Consider the following 24,128-nt stretch of genomic DNA (forward strand, 5'->3'; position numbering starts at 1 on the left):
CTACTGCTCAAATTCCCGGAGGGCTTAGAGCAGAAGAGAGGGCAGGACGTGGTTTCCTGGTCCGCGGATGCTTGTATATAGTTGGTGAGACACCCCCTTTGCAAAGTGCTGCTCCCTAGGCACAGCATCCCTATTTTCTGGTGTAATTTTTCTTTATCTACTGAGAAGCCCACACAGGCCTTTTTTCTCTCTTTGCCTCCTGTGTGACAGCCACAGAATCTGAACTTCACAGCCCTGGCAACTCTATTTTTGCTCGCGCCGCCACAGCTACACGGCTTCTGCATTTGTTGCTGTTTGTCCCTCAGCACTGTGCTTCGTGGGCCCGCCATCCTAACAGCGGAGAGCGCGATTCCGCCTCCTGACACCCCTCCGCTCGCACACCCGCGGCTCTGGCACCGCGGGGGAATTTAGAAGTGCCACCGCATTCCCGGCGTTTCCCTGTGTCCGGGCGAAGTTACAGCAGGGTTTCGAAGCAGCGTTGACTCAAACGTCACCCTGCCGCCGCGTTTCGCAAGGGCCGCCTCGCCTACGACGTGTTTTGAAAACAGAACTGAAGTGGATAAACCCCAGAACGCACACAGGCGGGAGAATGAGCCGAGCGGAGGGGGCAGACATCCGGCGGCTGCCCCGCGCTGGAGGGGTCAGAGCGGCTCTGGAAACCTGGGGGCCAAACAACCTCGCTGGCTGTTGCAGGGGGGCCTCCCGAGGTCGCGTCCCCTGCCCCTCGGGTCGGGCGGGCTCCCCCGGGCGGAGGAAGCAGGCCTCCCCGATCCGCTTCCGGGACTGCAGCCCGTCTCCTCACACTCCCGGGAGCAGAGCCTTCTCAGGCCACGACTCTCCGCGACCAAAAATAACCACACAGATGTGAGGAAAAGGGCCAAAGCCTGCGGCACGGGGCGGCGCTTAGCCACAACCTTATCGCTCACAGCCAGAACGCTCGAAACCGAACCCCGCACTAGCCTTTTATAGCCGGTCCCTCGAGCCCCGCCCTAGCAACTGCTCCTAGCAACGCCTCGCCCTCGCGTTCTGCCCTCTTATCGGCCTCCGCCAGGCCCTTCCTGTTCCCCTCCCCCCCGCCAGCGCCGCTCAGACGCCGCATCACGTGACTTGCCCCAGGGGAGGGGAGGGGTGAGCGGAAACGTGCGGGGCGGGGCGCTGGAGGAAGCGGTTTGCGTCATCAGCATGCGACCGGCTAGTTAGTTGTGGCGCCTGGTGTTTCAGGGCCTCTCCGGGTTCCGGGGTTAGATGAAATGGCGGAGGCTGCGGGGCTGGTGTGGGTTCGTGGCCCCGGCTTCGGGTGCAGGGCAGTGCGATGTACTTCGACTCAGTGCTCCGTACAGGATTTCATCTATCAACTTTGCCAAAATCGGGTGAGGATCGCGGTTCCTGGAAGGGGAAACACTCGGACCATTGGGAGGGCTGCGTGCCGGGAGGGTCTGTGGGGAGGGATAGGCTGCGTCTGTTCTTTGGGATTTTGAGTTTCTGAGACTGAGTTCTTCAGTTTTAAGGTAGCTCAGACTGATACTCATACCTTCCTTCCCTTTCGTGTTGTGGTGGTCTTGCTTTGCCTCGCAAAGAAGGAGAAAAACTTGAAAAGCAAACCAAAAACCCTGCAGACACAGGTGCTTAGTCCACACTTCGGTCGTTCATCCGTAAATGAGGTAGTTGGACTTTCAGATGACCTGAAAGACCTCCGTTCAGACTGTGGATCGGCGACGTGCGCTTTGTGCGCTGATCACACAGTCCTGTTAGTTCCAGCCGATTTTTAACCCCGCCTCCGTCGTGCTGTTTCTTTCTCTGTTCTTTGTAAGCTTAACATTGTTAGCATTACCTTCTTAAGTCAAAGCTTCGCTAGACTTGGACGTCCCCACAAAGAAGTGTTCACAGATGTTTTTCAGATTCCTCGTTTTTCTTCCTAATCTTACAGTCCAGTCTAAAAAGAATGTTAAGCAGAACCATTTTTGATATCTGAATCGAGAAATGTTTCCCAAAATAGTTGGATTTTAATGTCTTTGTAAATAAGTATTATCTCAAGAGTACAGTTTTCAGATCTATTGACAGTTGAGCCAAAGTGGGACCAGAAAAAAATAACGATCCTAACTATGAGGAATGCTGGAGTTTTTAAACCAGAGGCCAAAATATAAATGGATTCAGTTACTCAAGGAACAGGACCATAACAAATATGAATAGAAACACAATTTTAAAACGGGCATCTGTTGAGAGACAGGGACAAAAAAAAAAAAGCCCATTTTCACACTATGCTGTTTAAAATGAAACTGAAAAAGTGTTAGCGCCCACTGAAAAAAAATTAAAATCTGCCCCGCTCTTCCTCAGACGTGGAGAATGCCAACTGTACGGTTTGTAGGAAGCAGTGTTTCCCTCGAGGACTTGCTGCAATGGTGAAATAGCACTGGGGCCCCCTTGAAAGTGTACTGTTACTTAGGGAGAAACCTGGTGTTCAAGAACTGGACTGTAAGCAACTTTGAAATTATTTCAGTAGGAAGGAAATAACCCACTCTTGCTTTTATTTTTTTTCTAAAGACTTTATTTATTTGAGAGGTAGAGTTATAGACAGTGAGAGGGAGAGACAGAGAGAAAGGTCTTCCATCCACTGGTTCACTCCCCAGATGGCTCCAACAGCTGGAGCTGAGCCGATCGGAAGCCAAGAGCTTCTTCCAGGTCTCCCATGTGTGTGCAGGAGCCCAAAGACTTGGGTCCTCTTCTGCTTTCCCAGGCCATAGCAGAGCTGGATGGGAAGAGGAGCAGCCAACGCTAGAAATGATGCCCATATGGGATGCTGGCACTTTTCCTTTGAATATCTAAGTCACTCTGATACAGAGAAGCACCCTTGATTTCCAGTGCACATGCAGAACTTCAGATGAAGGGTTTCTAAACACTATATTCCACATTTGTCTGAAATTTGTAGTTTTCAAGGAAAGAAGAGCCTGAATCTGCAGCACAGTCCAAACCTGATGTCTTCCTACACATAGCCCTGCTTTGTTTTGAACCTCTACCCATGCTTCAAATCCTACGGTGTCTCAGTTTCTTTCGCTGGTGAGATACCCCTTGGTTTCTCTTGTGTGCAGTTCCTCCTCACTGGCAGTGAGTCAGTAAATTTTTGACTTTATTTCTCTCTGGCCTTGGGCTGGTTGGGCAAAGACTGGCATAATACTCTGTGGTTGAAATGCTTTATGATATGGAATAGTTAAAACAGTTAAATTAATTTTAAATTTTCTCTTTTTTTTTCCTAGTAGTGATTTAATTGTTAAGAATCTTAGCAAGTAGAAAATGTAGTTTTTATCAGTTATCTTGTTTAAAAAGCACTTCTCTTTGGAAATTAAGTATGATGCATAATCATTCTACCTTCACATTACTTTCAAAATTATTTAAAAATTTTAGAAGTACCATAACCTCTAGACATATAAAGTGACTAAAAGAACTCAAAGTGACTTTTAGTTTATAAACATTAAATAAATACAAGGTGCATTACCTGTGTCATTTAATTATTATGTCAGTTCTTTGAGGCAAGCAGTATGTTATAAAACAAGAGTCCCTTCGTGTTAATTGCTTCATTGCAGGTAGCCTGAACTTTCTTGCTCCTGGGTTCTGCCATCATATTTGGGAAAATGCGCATCCGCTTACATCCAACTCCAGATCCCTCCTGCCCAGGCATGTGGCAGTGTCTGGTAGGGAGGCTGCAGTCACATGTGTCAGCCTCACTGGGACTGCACAGCCAGCAGGCATAGCACTGCTCAGCAGTTCTGTGTTTCCCTCAGCCAGCACAGGCCTCCACTGGGTTGAATGCTGATCTGTGTAGCCCTCAGGGCGGCTGCGTGGAGTATGCAGCTTCACAGAACCTCAGCTTCTCTCCAGTAGCCTTGCTGGTACCCCCAGGGATGACAGATGGGGGGACAGTAATGTGTACCATGGTGTGGGATTGGGTAGTCCAACTTAGTTCACCATTCTTCCACTGTCCTGGGTTACTATTTGACGTTCTCTTTCTCTAAATTCCCCATCCTTTGCTCCTGAGGCCTGAACTTTCTGAAGAAGTACAAGCAGTAAGCAAAGAATGTCTTCGTCGTCACACCAGTGCCCCGAACTGCCTGCCATGTATTCAGCCTTCTCTTCCGTGGCTATGGTGCATTGCCCTTTTTATTTTAGTAGTGATTTGTAATTATCATTGACTCTGCACAGGGTCTCTACCCTCTCACCTTAGAAAGGACTTATTTTAGCATTTGTTCTTTCTCCCTGAATTTTCCAGTGTTGTGTCTACCTGAATGAAATATAAGCCAGCATCCCTTCCAACTGTCACTTCATTTTCTCTGGATTGATTGATTGATTTTTCTTTTCTTTTCTTTTTTTTTTAAGATTTTATTTATTTATGAGGCAGAGAGGGCAAGACTGAGAGAAAGGTCTGCTAACCACTGATTCACTCCCCAAATGGCCACAACTGTTGGAGCTGGGCCCATCTGAAGCCAGGAGCCAGGAGCTTCCTCTGGGCCATCTTCCATTGCTTTCCCAGGCCATCAGCAGGGAGCTGGATCTGAAGTGGAGTAGCTGGGACTCTAACCAGCACACATGTGAGATGCTGACACTGTAGGTGGAGGCTTAACCCACTGTGCCACAGCGCCAACTCCAGAAAAAAATTCTAAAATGTAATGCTCTTCTCCTTTAGAACCCATTCTAGTTAGACTTCTGTTCCCATAATTCTAACAAAGCAGATCTAATCTTGCTCATTAATATCTTTGTGGTTTTTTTGTTTATTTGTTTTTTATTTTTTTGACAGGTAGAGTGGACAGTGAGAGAGAGACAGAGAGAAAGGTCTTCCTTTTGCCGTTGGTTCACCCTCCAATGGCCTCCGTGGCCGGCGCACTGTGGCTGGCGCACAGCGCTGATCCAAAGGCAGGAACCAGGTGCTTCTCCTGGTCTCCCATGGGGTGCAGGGCCCATGCACTTGGGCCATCCTCCACTGCACTCCCTGGCCACAGCAGAGAGCTGGCCTGGAAGAGGGGCAACCAGGACAGAATCCGGCGCCCCGGCCGGGACTAGAACCCGGTGTGCCGGCGCCGCAAGGCGGAGGATTATTAGCCTATTGAGCCGTGGCGCTGGCTTAATATCTTTGTGATTGCCACATCCAGTGATCAGTTTCTATGTTCATCTTGCTTTGCTTGTCAGCTTCATTTGGCACAACTATAACCTCCTAGAGACACTTTTCTCGCTTGGAGACATCACTCTCAGTTCTCTTTCTCCTTACTGGCTTTACCGGTCTCTTCTTGCTGCTTCCTCTTCATCTTCCTAATGTCTTAACCTTCAAGTCACCAGGGTTTTGGTTTATGATCTTTTTTAAAAAATATTTATTTTTAAGGTTTATTTATTTATTTGAAAGGCAGAGAGAGAGAGAGGTCTTCCATCCGCTGGCTCATTCCTCAAATGGACACAATGGCCGGAGCTGGGCTGATCCAAAGCCAGGAACCAGGAACTTCTTCCGAGTCCCCACGTGGATACAGGCACCCAAGGACTTGGGCCATCATCTGCTGCTGTCCCAGGCTGTAGCAGGGAGCTGGATCTGAAGTGGAGCAGCTGGGACTCAAACTAGCACCCATATGAGATGCTGGCACTTCAGGCAGCAGCTTTACCCCCTAAGCCACAGCACCGACCCCCTGAAGTCTTAATTTCAACTCAACAGCCAGAGTGATCGTTTAAAAACATTCAGATTATAGAACTTGTTCAAAACCCTACAATCGGTTTATTTAGAGTAAAATCCAGACTCCTTGGCTTTTAGAACCTTACCATGCTCCTTGTGCTCATTTTATTCCAGTCATAGTGGCCATTTTGCTGTTCCTTGAGTACTCTGAGCTTATTTCTGCTTCAGGTCTTTGCTTCCTGTTGCCTGTATGTGGAATGCTGTTCCCCTAGATAACTTGTTCCCTCACTTTATTTTACTCTGCTCAGCTGTCACTTGATGAGAGAAGGTTTCTGTATGGGTTATATAAAATAATAGATCACCGCCACAATCAGCCACATATCCCATCCCTTATCCTGTTTATCCTCGCTTGGCATACTGTGTAATTTGTTTGCTTTGTCTTCCCCACTGGGATGGTAGCTCCAGGAGGCAGAGGGATTTTAGTTTTATTTGCTATAATAAACTAACACCTGAAATCTACCTGGCAAATAATAGGTACTTAACTAAAGTTACTGAATGATGAATGGTTCCCTTTGAAATAGCTGTGTGCTTCAGAATGAATTGCTAATAGTGTTTGTTTCAGGAAGACACCAATAATATATTTTCTCTTTCCTAATGGTGTTTAGATTTCTGCATTCCTGATATTTTAGATGTAGATTGAATTATGTACTTCCTAGTTCCATGGATTTTTTTTTTATTTCTAAGTTTTATTTATTTGAAAGAGTCACAGAGAGGCTGGCACTGTGACATAGCAGATGAAGCTGCTGCCTGCATCCCATAGGGGTGCTAGTTCAGGTCCCAGCTGCCTTGACTCAGATTAACTATTAAAGGAGAAAAAAAGCACTTTTGTTTTCACCAGAAAAGACTGAGCCTTCTAAGTATCATTATCAGGCAACGTTAGGAAAAAATTGTCCCCAGACTGCTTCATATGAAATGACTTTTGCTTTCAGTACTTTTTTTTTCTTAAGATTTATTTATTTGAAAGTCAGAGTTACACTGAGGGAGAGGAGGGAGATTTTCCATCTGCTGGTGTGTTCCTTGGATGGCCACAGTGACTAGGGCTGGGCCAGGCTGAAGCCAGGAGCTTCTTCTGGATCTCCCACATGGGTGGCAGGAGCCCAAGCACTGGGGCCATCTTCTACAGCTTTTCCCAGGCCATTCGCAAGGAGCTGGACCGGAAGTGGAACAGCTGGAACCCAAACGGATCACCCATTTGGATGCTGCCATTGCAAGCATTGGCTTGACCCGCTGCACCACAATGCCTGCCCCTCTTTTAATACTTTTCATTTTCTTTTTAAATGTTTTTGTTTTGTTTATTTTAAAGAGTTACAGAGAGAGGAGGAGGGAGAGCAAGCGCACATGAGGGAGCTTCTGTCCGCTGGTTCACTCCCCAAATGGCTGTAACAGGTGGGACTGGGCCAGGCTGAAGTCAGGATCCGGTGCTTCTTCTGGGTCTCCCGTGTAGGTGCAGGGGCTCAAGTATGTGGGCCATCTTCTGCTGCTTTCCCAGGTGCATAAGCAGGGAGCTAGATCGAAAGTGGAGTAAGCTGGCGCCGCGGCTCACTAGGCTAATCCTCCACCTGTGGTGCCGGCACACTGGGTTCTAGTCCCGGTTGGGGCGCAGGATTCTGTCCTGGTTGCTCCTCTTTCAGGCCAGCTCTCTGCTGTGGCCCGGGAAGGCAGTGGAGGATGGCCCATGTCCTTGGGCCCTGCACCTGGCTTCTGGCTTTGGATCTGCATGGTGCACTGGCCTCAGCGCGCCAGCTGTGGTGGCCACTTGGGGGTTGAACCAACGGAAAAAGGAAGACTTTCTCTCTCTCTGACTGTCTAACTCTGTCGAAAAAGAAAAAAAAAAGAAAGTGGAGTAGCTGGGAATCAAACCAGTGCTCAAATAGGATGCTGGCATCACAGGTGGAGGCTTAACCTTCTACACCACAACACTGGGCTTAGTACTTTTTATTTTGAATTCAACAGATATTAATTGAACACAAACTGTCTGCTGTGACTGTGTGTTAATAAAATATAGTAAGTTAGGTCCCTTCTGTAAGAAACTTGGTTCATAAAAGGCATTAAGAAAACCCAAACTTGTCTCTAGGATATTCCTGTGGAATACTTCTTTGTGAAATGCAACGGAGCCCTCATTAACGCCGGCGACACAGTGCAGCATGGAGCTGTGTATAGTTTGGAACCCAGGCTTCATGGTGGAAAAGGAGGTAGGCATGACTGTTGATTGCGCAGTTGATACACATCTATAGTTTTGAGTAGAATGTATTAAATTAACAAATTGCTTTGTCTCAGTAGTTTGCCAGCCTTGGTTTGCCTAATGAAATTGTTATTTACCTGCCTAATGTTAATATTTTCTCTTTTATTCTTTTTGAGAAAGAAATAATTGTATGACATAAGGCCCACTTCATCTGGCCACATAGCTCTAAGGAAGCCTAGGGTAATGCTTGGGGAGAGATTAGATGAAGAGGGCTGACTATAGAAGAAATAGCTTCAAACAGTCTTCTGTTCTGCATCTGTCAGGATCTTGTCTCATTATTATAGTTGCAAGGGAGGTTTAAAGTCACCTCAGGAAACACAGCTGTGTACCAGTGCGGGTACATAAAGGTCCTGGTTGTGTTGATACATCCAAGAGAGAAAAACACTAAAAGCAAAACCACAGTATGAGTAGTTTTTGTTATTTCTCCTGAGGTGCTAATGTGTAATCCCTAAGCTTTCTCAAAATCTAAGTGGTTTCGGTTTGGCTTTCAGAGAGCTGACATCTCAAGACTGTAACCACCTTGCTGATTGAAATTGTATCAAGCATATCGAATGAAGCTTGTCATATCAGCCAGTGACAGCTTAAAATTGCCTTTTAAACTCATTGAAAAATTTTACCAGGCACAGTGGCAGGGAGCTGGATCAGGGGCGAACAGGCACCCCTATGGGATGCTGGCGCTGCTGACTGGGTCTTTAACTTGTTGCACCACAGTGCTGGCCCCATAAGTTTTAAGTTCTGAATTTGGGAATCGTGGGGGCTCTTTTACTGAGTAAAGCCCTCTAAGTATCCCAGCTGTACAGGTACAATATTTCAGAAATGTAAAATGAAGCCAAAGACATGAAGCAATATCAAGTTGATGAGTCCTTTCATCTTTCTTGTCCATCTCCTTAGGAAAAAAGGAAGAAAGTAGAGGTTACTTTGACTATTAGCCTTGTCAAATAGACTGTTTTCACAGATTTCGCTTTCAGCCATCCTTGAGTTCATTTTAATCTGCTTTCTCCAAACACATTGGCTCAGGTTTTGGATCTATGCTTCGAGCACTTGGTGCTCAGATTGAGAAGACAACCAATCGGGAAGCTTGCCGGGACCTCAGTGGAAGGAGATTACGAGATGTGAATCACGAAAAAGCGTAAGTTCTTTTTGTTCTTTTATTTAGATTTTTTTTTTTTTTAAAGACAAAATCAGAGAGAGAGAAAGATGGAGAGATCCAGGCCAAAGCCAGAAGCCTGGAGCTGCTGTCTTCGATGTGGCTGCAGGGGCTCAAGCACATGGGCCACCTTCAGATGCTTTCTCAGACTCATTAAAAGGGAGCTGAATGGGAAATGGAGCAGCCAGGATACAAACCGGTGCCCATATCGGATACTGGCATCGCAGAGAGCAGATTACCCCGCTTTGCCATAATGCTAGCCCCCTGTTGTTGTTTTTTAAGACAGAAATAGATTTTCTTATCTGTAGTGATTATACAGATGCCCTGCATATCAAACATGTAAACTTGAAATACTCTCTGTTGTCACATTGAATCTTATCCATATTTTGATAACTGTCTGAGTTTTAGATATGTCTATTACTGTATGCTGGTAGTAAGCATGGCACCCTTTTCTGGGGGAATGTCATGCTGTGAACAAGAGCCTGTTGGTTGGGGCTGGTGCTGTGGCGTAGTGGTAAAGCCACCACCTGCAGTGCCAGCATCCCATATGGGCGCCAGTTTAAGTCCCAGCTACTCCACTTCCAATCCAGCTCTCTGCTATGGCCTAGGAAAGCAGCAGAAGATGACCCAAGTCCTTGGGCCCCTGCACCTGTGTGGGAGACCTGGAAGAAGCTCCTGCCTCCTGGCTTCGGGTTGGCGCAGCTCCGACCATTGCAGCCAATTGAAGAGCGAACCAGCAAATGGAAGACCTCTCACTCCTCTCTGCCTCTCCCCTCTGTGTAACTCTGACTTTCAAATAAATAAGTCTTTATAAAAAAAAAAAAGAATCTATTGGTTTGTCTGGTGGGCATTTCATATGTGTAGGCACATGTTTGGCATAGCCACACAATTATGTTTCTTTCTCTCCCTTCCCCAGAATGGCGGAATGGGTAAAACAGCAGGCTGAGCGGGAGGCTGAAAAGGAGCAAAAGCGCCTGGAACGACTGCAACGGAAGCTTGCAGAGCCCAAGCACTGCTTCGCCAGCCCCGACTACCAGCAGCAGTGCCATGAGATGGCGGAGCGTCTAGAAGACTCTGTCCTCAAAGGTGAGAGTGAGGATGGTGTAGTGTGGTCAGCAGCTACCTTGAAGCCCGCAGTTTCAGATGGCTCCACCCTGCCTACAGAAAGCAGTTAAGCTTAGTTTGGGCCACAGACTTCCAAGAAGCTTCCGAAAGCCTTGGGAATGCACCCCTCATAAATGAATGCAGTATACTTTGCCCCTTCTGAACATATCACAGCACAGGCACACACACCATTTGTCACGTTTGACCCCTGAGTTCCACTGACCTATGGGCCCCAGGTACAAGTCACGTTTGTGTTTGTGTTCCGGGATAGGCTAAGTCTGCAGAGTTCTAGACCTCACTGTATTTGCTCCCAACTTTAGGTCAGGTTATTTTGTTTATTTGTTTTGGTTTTGGTTTTTTTAAGATTTATTTTATTTATTTGAATGGCATAGATACAGAAAGAGGTAGACAGAGAGGTCTTCCATCCACTGGTTCACTCCCCAAATAGCTGCAACGGCTGGAGCTGAGCTGATCAGAAGCCTAGAGCAGGAGCTTCTTCTGGGTCTCCTATGGGGGCACAGGGGCCCAAAGACTGCTCCACTGCTTTCCCAGGTGCATTAGCAGGGAGCTGGATTGGAAGTGCAGAAGCTGGGGCTTGAACCGGCTCCATATGGGATGCTAGCTCTGCAAGGTGGGGCTTTAACCTGCTGTACCATCGGGCTGGTTTTTAAGATTATTTGAAAGGCAGAGTTACGGGCTGGGGCAGGAGAGATAGAGAGATCGATCGATCTTCCATCTGCTGGTTCACTCTACAAATGACTACAATAGCCAGGCCTGGACCAGAGCAAAGCTAGGAGCCTGGATTTCCATCCAGGTCTCCCATGTAGGTGGCGGGGGCCCAAGCACTTGGGCCATCTTGTGCGACTTTACCAGGCATGTTAGCAGGGAACTGGATCAGAAGTGAAGCAGCCAGAACTCAATGGTGACCATGTGGGATGCCACCATTATTATGGCAGCTTAACTTTTCTGGGCCACAGCGCCAGCCCCATGGTAGTTTTTTTAAGAGTGAATCTCATTAATTTTTATTTTATTATTTTTTAGCATCTGAAGTATTATGTAAGACTTGCTATGAGTGCAGTTGATTACAAAGGAATCTTTTCTGTCGAAAAGGTTATGATGTAATGAGAAAGACAAATATATGCGGATATCTGACATGAGAGGATGAATATGTAGGTTTGAGGAGCGCTAGATGTGAATTTGTCAGCCTAAAACTACATATTGGACATCAGTGTTTTAAAAATCTGGTTCTATCCAGGCTGCCGTGGCTCAGCTGACAAAAAGATTCACAAGAGAGAAATTTAAAAACCGTTAATTAGGCCGGCGCTGCGGCTTACTTGGCTAATCCTCCACCTGCGGTGCCGGCACACCGGGTTCTAGTCCCAGTCAGGGCGCCGGATTCTGTCCCAGTTGCCCCTCTTCCAGTCTAGCTCTCTGCTGTGGCCCGGGAGTGCAGTGGAAGATGGCCAAAGTGCTTGAGCCCTGCACCCGCGTGGGAGACCAGGTGAAGCACCTGGCTCCTGGCTTCGGATCAGCGCAGTGCGCCAGCCGTAGTGGCCATTTGGGGGGTAAACCAACGGAAGGAAGACCTTTCTCTCTGTCTCTTTCTCACTGTCTAACTCTGCCTGTCAAAAAAAAAAAGAAAAAAGTTAATTGATGTATCTTTTGAAATGAACTGTGTTGGTGGAAAGATACTTTTGCTTTGACTTAAAGAGCCTCTGAAAATCAGCAAAGCTACTGATGCCTTCCAAGATCACCCTTGATTCTGGAATTAAATTGTGATCTGAATAATGCTTATTCTTTAGATGGCATTGAGAGATATGGGTGCTTAGCTGTTCAGTTTTCCACTTACCTGAAATAACTGTGCAGTGAATTGTACATTTTTCCTATTACCTGTATTAAAATAAATTGAATTACTTGTTTAAAAAAAAAATCTGGCTCTAGAACCAGAACTATTTGTTACTTGAATCTGTGCATTTTAGATTAATCCCATTTTAATTATATAAAATTTTGATGTCTTTTAAGAAATGTAAGTCCGGAACATTAGGTTACAATTCTTTTAGCAATCTAGATTATTTATGGTTTCCATAAGCTCAGTGTTAATAGTACAAACAGTTGTTAAACTTTCTGATTAGGTATGCAGGCTGCTTCGAGCAAGTTGGTTTCAGCAGAAGTAAGTGAGAATCGGAAACGGTTTAACCAGTCAAAAACAGACCGAGGAGCCAGGGCAAAGAAAAGGAAATGCTTTTGGTAAGTGCATATGTTTCATTTTCGTTACAAATTGATCTTTGAGGACTGAGATGATATATTTTCCTTCTGTCTGGCGTAAACACCTGTTTAAGTACAGTTTGATGGAAGCTCAGGAAATTCAGAGTGCTTCATACTCCCAGCTTCACATATTGTCACAAGTACCTACTCACAGTGGTTTCTGCTGGAAGTGATATTAATAGAATCTAAAGGGTAATTTTTTTTCCTTACAATTAAACATCACATAAAAATAGGTTTATGTTTGAGTTGTTTTTGGTGTTGAAAGAGTTAACTGAAAAATTCTAGGTGGAAATGAATCTGTACTTTCCAGGTGGTTCTGTTTTCTCTGGGTTTCACAGGCATGGTAGAGGTCTTTGGTCACTTTGCCAGCACTCTTGCTCTGGAGATAAAAGCATAACTGTACTTTTCCTTACCCCTTCTTCTGAAAGTTCTCTCACCTCTCGCGGCTGCTGCTCTGGTTGCCCGCTCAGTTCTGTTGGGCCAAGTTCTAGAAAGTGATAAGAGTAAAGGGATCTTGCTTCCCTGTTGGCTGCCCCTTTGGGGATAGAAAGATAATTATTACTCATAGATCTTGGAACTCTGTGAGTTCAGCATAGAATTCTGTGTATGCTTTCACAAATAGGAATTAAATGTTCCTGAGAGAAGGCCAGTGCCGCGGCTCACTAGGCTAATCCTCCGCCTGCGGTGCCAGCACCCTGGGTTCTAGTCCCGGTTGGGGCGCCGGATTCTGTCCTGGTTGCTCATGGAGTGCAGTGGAGGATGGCCCAAGTGCTTGGGCCCTGCACCCACATGGGAGACCAGGAGGAAGCTCCTGGCTCTTGCTTCAGATTGGCGCAGCGTGCCAGCCGTAGCAGCCATTTGGGAGGTGAACCAACCGGAAGGAGGACCTTTCTTTCTGTCTCTCTCTCTCTCTCTCTCTATCTATAACTCTACCTGTCTAACTCTGCCTGTCCAAAAAAAAAAGTTCCTGAGAGAAAAGATAGCGACAATACTTGTTTTTTTTTAAAAGTCATATTTATTGTGGTATTATTTGTAAATGCTGAAACTCTAACTTTTTGGTTAATCAGTTCTGTTTTTGAGAAATCTGTAGTCACGGAAATGCCACCACAGTTAAGATGGAGTATTTTTGTCAGCCTAAATAGTTCTGTGCGTCCCTTGTAGTTAGTCCCCTGCTGCTCCCCCGTTCCCTGGCATCCACTGGCCACCATGTGACGTTTGTTCTTAACAGTGTGGTCGTCTCCTGGCAGTCACAGAGCCTTCTGTGCGGCCCTTTAACTTAGCACTCCACCAGTAGGGGCCATCTGTGGGATTCCAGCTCATTCCGTGTTATCGCTGAGTGTCATTGCATCGTGTGGGTGTGTCACGAATAGTGTACATCACGATTTGTTTATTTTCCATTTGAGACACATTCATTGGTTTCCAGTTTTGAATATTAGGAATAAAAAACGGGATTTTCTTTATGACTCTTAATTTTTCTAATTCCCAGCAGTTGAAATTAATATAGGTGATTAAAGCTTTAAACAAGATCAATTTTAAGAGATTTTTAACCTTAAGATTTATTTACTTATTTGAAAAGCAAAGTTAGAGGAGGGACACATGGGGCGGGGTGGGGAAGGGAGACCTTCCATCTACTGGGTTATTTCCCAAATAGCCACAACAGGTGGAAGCCAGGAGCCTGGGACTCCATCCAGGTCTCACATGAGTGGCAGGGGCCTGCACTGTGGCACAGAGAGCTAAAGCCCCAGCCTGCAGTGCTGGCATCCCATATGGGCACCAGTTTGAGTCCCGGCTGCTCCACCTTTTTTTATTTTTTATTTTTTATTTTTAAGAACTATTTTATTTATTTTGAAAGACAGGAGTTACAGAGAGAAGCAGAGCCAGAGAGAGAGAGAGAGAGAGTGAGAGAGGTCTTCCATTCGCTGGTTCAATCCCCAGTTGGCCGCAATGGCCGGAGCTGCACCGATCTGAAGCCAGGAGCTTCTTCCAGGTCTCCCACACGGGTGCAGGGGCCCAAGTAATTGGACCATCTTCTATTGCTTTCCCAGGCCATAGCAGAGAGCTGTATTGGAAGAGGAACAGCTGGGACTCGAACCAGTGCCTATATGGGATGCCGATGCTGCAGGCTGGGGCTTTAACCCACTGTGCTACAGTGCCAGCCCCCCAGCTGCTCCACTTCTGATCTAGCTCTCTGCTGTGGCCTGGCAAGCAGTAGAAGATGGCCCAAGTCCTTGGGCCCCTGTGTTGGGAGACCTGAAAGAAGCTCCTGGCTCCTGGCTTCAGATCAGCCCAGCACTGGCTATTGAGGTCATTTGGGGAATGAACCAGTGGATGGATCTGCCTCTTCCTCTCTCTAACTGTGCCTTTCAAATAAATAAATAAATCTTTAAAACAAAAAACAAAACAAATCAAAACATAAAAAGGATCAGCTAGGTCTTGAACCACTGCCCATACAGGATGCCAGTGTTGCAAGCAGTGACTTAACCTTCTATGCCACAACACTGGCCTCAACTTTAAAAACTTTTAAAAAAAAAGAGATCCTCGGGGCCAGCACTGTGGTGTAGTGGATGGAGCTGCCACCTGCAGTGCTGGTGTCCCATGTAGGCGCCATTTAGAGTCCCAGCTGCTCCACTTCTGGTCTACCTTTTTTTTTTAAAGGATTTATTTATTTACTTGAAAGAGTTACAGAGAAAAGGAGAGGCAGAGAGAGAGAGAGGTCTTCCATTCACTGGTTCACTTCCCAGTTGGCTGCAATGGCCGGAGCTGCACCAATCCAAAGCCAGGAGCCAGGAGCTTCTTCCAGGTCTCCCATGCGGGTGCAGGGGCCCAAGCACTTGGGCCATCTTCTACTGCTTTCCCAGGCCGTAGCAATGAACTGGATAGGAAGTGGAGCAGCCGGGACACGAACTGGCACCCATATGGGATGCCGACACTGCAGGCAGTGGTCTTACCCGCTACACCACAGCACCGGCTTCTCTGGTCCACTTCTGATCCAGCACTCTGCTGGAGATGGCCCAGGTCCTTAGGCCTGTGCACCCACGTGGAAGACTAGAGGAAGCTTCTAGCTCCTGGCTTTGGATTAGCTCAGCTCCAGCCATTGCAGCCATCTGGGGAGTAAGCAGATGGAAGACATTTCTCTTTTTTTCGTTCTCTCTCTCTTCCTCTCTCTGCCTCTTTGTACCACTGCCTTTCAAATAAATAGATCTTAAAAAAAAAAAAAAAAAAGAGTTCCTCTTGGATCTTTGCAATGGTGAGTTCCAGTGTCTTTGAAATTTTTTTCTTGTTAAATTGATGCCTTTGAAACTTTTTTTTTTATATAAAGATTTATTTATGTATCTGAAAGGCAGAGTTACAGAGAGGGAGGGAGGAAGAGAGAGAGAAAAATCTTCCGTATCCTGATTCACTTCCCAAATAGCTGCAACAGCCAAGGCTGGGCCAGGTTGAAGCCAGGAGCCAGGAACTTCTTGCAGGTATCCCACGTGGGTGCAGGGGCCAAGCACTTGAGACATCTTCCCTGCTTTCCTAGGCCATTAGAAGGGAGCTGGATTGGAAGTAGAGCAGCCAGAACACGAACTGATGACCATATGGGATGCCAGGGTGCAGGTGGCAGCTTAACCCACTATGCCGCAGTGCTGGTCCCTGGAATATCTTTGTAATTTACCCATCCTCCATCTGAAGTTAGCAGAGACTTTCATTCAGAGTCCATTTCCTGGACAAACTGCAACTCTGGTTTAAGTAGAAGCTGTCAATGGTGTTAAACCCTTCTGTTGCTTCTGACAGGTTGGGCATGGAGGGGCTAGAGACCGCAGAGGGGTCCAGCTCTGAGAGCTCAGATGATGACAGTGAAGAAGGACCCAGTACTTCAGGAATGAGCTCCTGTGCTCCAAAAGAGAGCAGTGATGGTGTTGAGGTGGCGGCCGCGTTTCCCAGTGATTCTCAGAGGGCGAGGGTGTTGAGTACGCCAGAGGAACTGCAGGTCCCAGTGCCTGACTCTGGGAAGGCTGTTTCAGAAGACTTGCGAGCTAAGCTGGGAGAGAAGTCTGTCCAGGAGCACGTGGAAGGGGAGATGGCTGTTGAGTCAGAGGAGGAAGAGCGAAGGAAGGCAGAGAATCAAGAACCCGCAGAAGGAGAAGCAGCTGGGACAAAAGAAATGACTGAAGGGGACAGAGCTGCCAAGGTGGCATCTGGAGAAGACACGGGCGGCGTTTCCATTGCCAACATTGCCAAGCTGGAGGAAAGCCAGTCGGCAAACACAGTGAGTACTTCTCAGGGGTTGATGTCAATGGAACTGAATCAATTTAATCTCTCCAGTAAGTCATTAAAATGGAAATATGCCTTTCCCATCAATTGCTTAATGAATGGCTTAACACTAAGAAATACAGATAATGATTGTCCCCTCAAAAAGGGTGTTTTTTTGTTTTGTTTTGTTTTGTTTTTTTCTTTTTTTCTTTGAAAGAGAGAAAGAGAAAAATCTGCTGTCTTCTGGTTCACTCCTGAAATGCCTACAACAACCAGGGCTGAGCCAGGCTAAAGCCAGGAGCCAGGAACTCAATCCAGGCCTCCGTGTGGGTGTCAGGGACTTACGTGCTTGAGCCATCTGCTTCCTCCCAGATGTGTGTTAGTAGAAAGCTTTTTCTTTTTGACTCTGGAATTTATACTATTTTGCTACTAGGTGGTGTCCTTTGTTCTGTATTTCATCACATTTTAGCTTTCCTGAAATTAGATGTATAGCTCATATTAGAGCTTAATTGGTATTGTTTATTCTTTCCTAACACATTCAGTAATGGATGGGTGGAGGGTAGGCATTGGCTTGGTGGTTAAGCTACCTCTTGGGGGATTCGAATCACCTGTGAGAGTGCTGGGTTCAAGTCTTGGCTCTGCTCCCAGGTCCAGCTTCCTGCTGATGTGCACTGTGCGAGGCAGCAGGTAATGGCTCCGCTCGTTGGGCCCCTGCTACTCGTGTGCAAGACCTGGATTGAGTTCCAATTCCTGGCTTTGGTCTGGCCCAGCCCCAGCTGTTGTGGACTTTTAGGGAGTAAACTATGAGATGGGAGATTTCTCTCTCCACCTTTCAAATAAGTTTAAAAAAAAATTTCATTGTTGTAGCATATTACCGTGGTGGCATCTTAGATTTGATGAAGAAATGTCCTCGTTTTCCCTGTCACTAACTCGCTGCTCAGTTCTGTCTTCTCATTTGAGATATAGTTGGATGTAAAGGTCTTTCCTATAGAAGAGGAGCTGCTCCTTTTTCACTTATCATTAAATCTTGAGTATCACATTCAGCCTTTTTGAAAGGTCATTTTCATTGTACACACTTTCCTGAAAGAGTTCATTATTCACCATTTACAGTGGACTGACTGCCAGCAAAAGTCTTCAGATTTTACTGTGTGATCTCGTGGTTTACTTTTGAGAATAGATGAAACCTAAACTACCTGATTTCCTTTGATAAACACAAAGTCTACCATTTATTTAACCAACACCTTCCCCTGACCCTGGTGAATCAGCAGAATGTATAGATAGCCCTTTCTGGGGAGGATATGGATCTTTTTTTGCTAGGGACTCTAATTTGATCTTCACACCATCTCTGGAGTTGTAAGGGGGTGATTTTTATCTTAGATGTAGATGATAAGGGCTTTATTTCACTCAAGTCTTGGAAAAATGAGTGAAGGAATAGTTAGAATAAAAGCTGGTTTGATTTGTTTAAAAAAGATTGTATTTATTTATTTGAAAAGCAGAGTTACAGAGAGGGTGGGGGAGACAGTGATCTTTTATGTGCCAGTTCTCTCCCCAGATGGCCACAATGCCGGAGCCAGGAGCTTCTTGCAGGTCTCCTGCATGGGTGCAGGGACCCACACACTGGGCCAACCTCTGCTGCTTTCCCAGGCACATTAGCAGGCAACTGAATTGGAGTGGAGTAGCTGGGACTGAGACAGGAACAGGTGCCCATATGGGATGCTGGGGCCGCGGGCGGTGACCTAATCTGCTACACAATAGTGCCGGCCCCAGCTGATTTGATTTTCAGTGTTACTCATGGAAATTTTGGGCTTGGTGTTGTACTAAGAGCTGCTGGTTCAGGTCTCCAAAGTCATGTACATGACATTTTAGATTTTGGCCATAAATAAGTCAAGGTTCACTCCAGAAATCTAACAAAATAGCTTTTTTAAAAAAACAAAGATCAACTTGAGAGTGAGTCTGTCCTCAAAGCACTTTAATATTTTTGGAGGTAACAAAGTTACTGTTCTTTGAATACATTAAAACAATTAGAAGTAAACATTTTCATTCTTTGCAGTACATCCATTATTAGAAGTATTTAATTTTTTTAAAAATATTCATTTATTTATTTGAAAGGCAGATTTACAGAGAGGCAGAGGCAGAGAGAGAGGTCTTCCATTCGCTGGTTTGCTCCCCAGATGGCTGCAATGGCCAAAGCTGAGCCAATCCAGAACCAGGAGCTTCTTCCAGGTCTCCCACATGGGTGCAGGGGCCCAAGCACTTGGGCCATCTTCCACTGTTTTCCCAGGCCATCAGCAGGGAACTGAACTGAAGTGAAGCAGCTGGAACTCAACTCGACCAGCACTCACACAGGATGCCAGAGCCACAGGCGGAAGTTTAACCTACCGTGCCCCAGCACCAGAAGTATTAATTTTGACTTAAAGTCTATAAAGGGGATTGGTGGATAGAACAGTTGAATAGCATTTCTATTGAATAGCATTTGAATTGGTTGAATTATATAAGTGGGAATTCTGACAGTCTTAATTATTCAATTAGAATAGAAAGCATTAGGATTGTGGAATTAATAGATTCAGAGACATGGGAATCTCATTAAAATTAAGCTTTTTAATAAAGGTGCCTGTTCTTTTCTGTGGTTGTATTTTACTGTTTGGATTTTTATTGGAAAAATCATAAAAGGGAAAAAGCAACACTAAGAATCTGTTCAGGGATTCTAAACTTCTGTTACTATCCTTAATACTTGTTTCTGAAAATATAGATGAACAATTTTATTAATTGCGTTGAGAATGTATACAGATGGGGCCAGCATTGTGGTATAGAGGGTAAAGCCACCGCCTGCTGTGCCAGCATCCCATATGGGCACCGGTTTGAGTCCTGGCTGCTCCATTTCTGATCTAGCTCTCTGCTATGGCCTGGGAAAGCAGTGAAAGATGGCCCAAGTACTTGGGTCCCTGTGCCTGTGTGCGAGGACCCCAAGGAAGCTTCTGGCTCCTGGCTTTGGATCAGTGCAGCTCCAGCCACTGTGGCCATTTGGGGAGTGAACCAATGGATGGAAGACGTTTCTCTCTGTCTCCCTCTCACTGTGTCTGTAACTCTACCTCTCAAATAAATAAATCTTTTTAAAAAACAAATAAATAAATCTTTAAAAACTAAAAAGAATGTATACGGAATTAGATCTAGATGATTCTTAAAATTCATAGCAAGATGTGGCGGATTAAATGAAATGTCTTCTTTTTTTTTTTTTTCCCTCAGGTTCTTGGTCAGGAAACTATAGATTTATTGGCCTTCAGCTCTGTGGCAGAACTGGAGTCGCTGGGTTTGGAGAGGCTCAAGTGTGGACTGCTGGCCTTGGGACTGAAATGTGGGGGCACTCTGCAGGAGCGGGCGTCGAGGCTCTTCTCTGTCAGAGGACTGGCGAGGGAGCAGATCGACCCAGCTTTATTTGCCAAACCTGTGAAAGGGAAGAAGAAATGAACTGGACCCGAGCTGGCTTCCTGTTTTTTTATAGTCTGTCACTTAGAACCTGCCTAACGTGGACTCTCAGCCAATATTCCTATTGTTAATAAAACTAACTTTTTAATAACTCAATTCTAACTCCCTTTTCGTTATTGCATGTGTGGTATTAGTGTGTGTGAGACCATTTGGCCCTGACGTTTTCTTTGTGAGGTTTTTTATATTAATAAATATAGAGCTATTCAGATTTTTGGTTTCATACTGTGTCATTTAGGTAAGTTATATTTTCAAAGAATTTATCCATTTGACCCCTAGTAGTCAGGTTCGTAGACAGAGTTATCCACAGCAATAACTTTTTTTTTTTTTTTAAGTTTATTTATTTTAAATGCAGAGTTAAAGAGAGGCAGAGACAGAAAGAGAGAGAGGTCTTCCATCTGCTGGTTCACTCCCCAGATGGCCACAGAGGCTGGAGCTGTGCCAATCCAAAGCCAGGAGCCAGGAGCTTCCTCTGGATCTCCCATGATGGTACATGGGCCCAAGGACTTGGGCCATCTTCCGCTGCTTTCCCAGGCCATATCGGAGAGCTGGATCAGAAGTGGACCAGCTGGTACTCGAACCAGCACCCATATGGGATGCCGGCACTGCAGGTGGTGTCTTTACCCACAATGCCATAGCGCTGGCCTCCACAATAATTGCTTCTTACCCTTCTAATGTCTGTCACAGCTGTGTTGAAAACTTCCTTCTATTTTAAAAAATATTCCTTTATCTGAAAGGCAGTAATTGACATCTTCCAACCACTGATTCACTCACCAAATGGACCCAGTGGCCAGGACTGGTCTAGGCCAGAGCCAGTAGCCATTTGGGTCTCCCACATAGATGGCAGGGGCCCAATTACTTGGACTAATTCTGCTACCTTCCCAGACACATGAGGAAGCTGGATGGGAAGTGGAGCAGCTGGGACTGCGGTGCTCTGGTAGAGATGCCAGCATTGCAGGGGAAATCACTGCCACAGGGCTGGCCCTCACCTTTTTTTTTTTTTTTTTTTTTTAACATTTTACTGGCGCCGGCACTATGGTGCAGGCTCAGTAGACTAATCCTCCACCTGCAGCGCTGGCACCCCAGATTCTAGTCCCAGTTGGGGCGCCAGATTCTGTCCCGGTTGCTCCTCTTCCAGGCCAGCTCTCTGCTATGGCCCAGGAAGGCAGTGGAGGATGGCCCAAGTCCTTGGGCCCTGCACCCATGGGAGACCAGGAGAAGCCCCTGGCTCCTGGCTTTGGATCAGCACGGTGCACCGGCCACAGCAGCCACTGGGGTTGAACCAATGGAAAAGGATGACCTTTCTCTCTCTCACTGTCCACTCTGCCTGTCAAAAAAAAAAAAAAAACTTCCACTGCTGGTTCTCTCTCTAAATGGCTGCAACAGCCTGGGCTGAACAAAGCTGAAGCCAGGAGCTTCTTCCGGGTCTCACAGGTAGGTGCAGGGGTCCGAGGACTTGGGCCATCTTCCATTGCTTTCCCAGGCGATAGCAGAGAGCTGGATTGGAAGTGGAGCAGCCAGGACTTGAACCTGTGCCCATATGGGATGCCGGCATTGTAGGTGGTGACTTAACCCATTTCGCCACAGTGCTAGCCCTGGCCCTACTTTTTTTTTTTTTTTTATTTGATACTTGTTGTCTATCCTACTCGGTCTGACTCAGAGTTCATCAGTTTTGTTGATCTGATTTTTAAAAACTCAGCTTAAGATTTTATTTTTCTCAATTGTTTTCTATTTCACCTCTATTTCCTTTCTTTCACTTGCCTTTTCACTTGCTTTTTTTCGTTAGCTGGCTTTTAAAAGATTGATTTATTTTGAAAGTCAGTTATAGAGAGGGAGAGATCTTCCATCCACTGTTTCACTCTCCAGATGGCCACAGTGGCCAGTGCTGGGCCAGGCCAAAGCCAGGAGCTTCTTCCACATCTCTTGTGGGGATGCAGGGGCCCAAGGACTTGGGCCGTTTTCCACTGCTTTTCCAAGCACATTAGCAGGGAGCTGGATTGGAACTGGAGCAGCCAGGACTTGACCCAGCGTCCGTATGGGATACTGGCACTGGAGGTGGAGACAACCTACACAACGCTGGCCCCTTCTTTAGCTTTTTAAGGCAGGTCTTAGATCAATGATTTTTCTCATATAAATATGTGTGTAAGGCTATAAATTTCCTGTTAAGCACTACTTTAGCTACAACTTGAAAATTTTAATGTGTTATGTTTTCATTATGATTCAGCTCTTAAATATTTCTTAGTTTCCTCATTGAGTATCTGCTGTTGTTTGATTAACAAAACTTGGGGTTTTTTTTGCCCTAAATGTCTCATTATGACTTGAGTTATACTTTAATTCCACTGAGGTAAGAAAATGTCAGTACTTGGTTTTATTGAGATAGTGTTTTGGGTGCCAGTGCTGCGGCATAGCACCATATGGGTGCGGGTTCAAGTCCCGGCTGTCCCACTTCTGATCCAGCTCTTCTGATCCAGCTCTCTGCTATGGCCTGGGAAAGCAGTAGAAGATGGCCCAGGTCCTTGGGCCCCTGCACCCACGCTGGAAACCTGGAAGAGGCTTCCGGCTCCTGAGTTCAGATCAGCTCAGCTCCGGCCATTGTGGCCAATTGGGGAGTAGACCAGCGGATGGAAGACCTCTCTCTCTCTCCACCTCTCTCTCCCTCTCCTCTGTCTGTGTAACTCAGACTTTCAAATAAATAAATAAATTTAAAAAAAGAGAGAGAGAGATAGTGTTCTGACCCCGTTTATGGTCTGTCTTGGTGAATGTCCTGTGGACAGTTGAGAAGAGTATCTGTTCCAAATGGCTGGGTGACTGTGTTGTATCATATCAATTAGGCTAGCTGGTTGGATTTTGTTTATTTCTATGAAGTGCTAAGAGAGGGTGTTAAAATCTTCCATTATAAGGCCGGTGCTGTGGCACAGATTAATCCTCTGCCTGCGGTACCTGCATCCCATAGGGGTACCGGTTCGAGTCTCGGCTGCTCCTCTTCCAATCCAGCTCTCTGCTGTGGCCTGGGAAAGCAGTAGAAGATGGCCCACGTGCTTGGGCCCCTGCACCCATGTGGGAGACCTGGAAGAAGCTCCTGGCTCCTGGCTTCAGATCAGCGCAGCTCCAGCTGTTGCAGCCATCTGGGGAGTGAACCAGTGGATGGAAGACCTTGCTCCCTTTCACTGTCTATAACTCTACCTCTCAAATAAATAAATAAAATCTCTTTTCCCATATGGGATGCTGGGTCATAGGCCATGGCTTTACCCGCTATGCCATGCCAGCCCGGTGACTTCCATTTTCCCTGGAATATTGGTCCCAAGGGCCTTCAAGTCACCAGTTGGTGTGATTGCCGATCTGCCTACTTCCCAATGGTGTTTCCTCAGGCCCCATAAGCTTTCTGAGCATCCGTTCCCTGGTCTCACTAGGGTTGTCAGGGTCAAATCAAACACTAGCAGCTGAGGCACTGGAGACCACATCTAAGGCAAGGCAGTGAGCACAGCAAGACAGTCTGTGTACAGAGGAATCCACGCTGCCCCCAGCTGTGTGATCCAGTGGAATCTGTCAGGTGTCACACAGCTACAAGGCAGGCGGCTCTCCTGTAGGGACTCAATGCATGCCAGGTTGGCACAGGGACAGAAGCAAGCGTGAGGTCTGGGCTCTGAGAGTCCCAGACTTGGCCTCACCAGGGCGGGGCTGGGGGACCTTACTTCAGGTCTCTGTGTACATTCATGGATGGAGCTATCAGACATAGCTGACATTTCTAGGGTGTGATAAATGAACCATTTAAGACTAAAGCATCTTGAATTGAAAATGTAGTAAAGAATTAGAACTTCGACAAATGCCAGTGAAAACAGGACTGCAATGTTGGCCATTGCACTGGGCCCTAACTCTCGTTCCCTTGGTTTGCCATGCTGTGGTGGAGCACAGCGATGTCCCTTTGTCTGAGAAGGTGTGCCATGATTCTG

At 46.3% G+C, this 24,128-nt stretch overlaps 1 protein-coding gene across 1 annotated transcript; it reads left to right on the top strand.

Annotated features, from left to right (window-relative positions):
• The first annotated feature begins 1,181 nt into the window (after positions 1–1,181).
• On the top strand, positions 1,182–20,277 carry SDE2 (SDE2 telomere maintenance homolog). The gene is made up of 7 exons (XM_062210472.1): positions 1,182–1,370; positions 7,779–7,896; positions 8,964–9,075; positions 10,010–10,179; positions 12,330–12,444; positions 16,240–16,714; positions 19,942–20,277. Exons 1-7 carry the CDS (start codon positions 1,251–1,253, stop codon positions 20,161–20,163), a joined length of 1,332 nt encoding a protein of 443 aa, XP_062066456.1. The 5' UTR covers positions 1,182–1,250; the 3' UTR covers positions 20,164–20,277.
• Positions 20,278–24,128: the final 3,851 nt, after the last annotated feature.

This window comes from Lepus europaeus, chromosome 14 (assembly GCF_033115175.1).
Source record: "Lepus europaeus isolate LE1 chromosome 14, mLepTim1.pri, whole genome shotgun sequence".
Lineage (NCBI taxonomy): Eukaryota > Metazoa > Chordata > Mammalia > Lagomorpha > Leporidae > Lepus > Lepus europaeus.

Bases quoted from the DNA above. Each gene is read 5' to 3' on its own strand.
- SDE2 (XM_062210472.1), top strand. From the start codon at position 1,251: ATGGCGGAGGCTGCGGGGCTGGTGTGGGTTCGTGGCCCCGGCTTCGGG. The intron at 1,371-7,778 runs GTGAGGATCGCG...ACTTGTCTCTAG, and splicing joins ATCAACTTTGCCAAAATCGG to GATATTCCTGTGGAATACTT. The intron at 10,180-12,329 runs GTGAGAGTGAGG...CTTTCTGATTAG, and splicing joins AGAAGACTCTGTCCTCAAAG to GTATGCAGGCTGCTTCGAGC.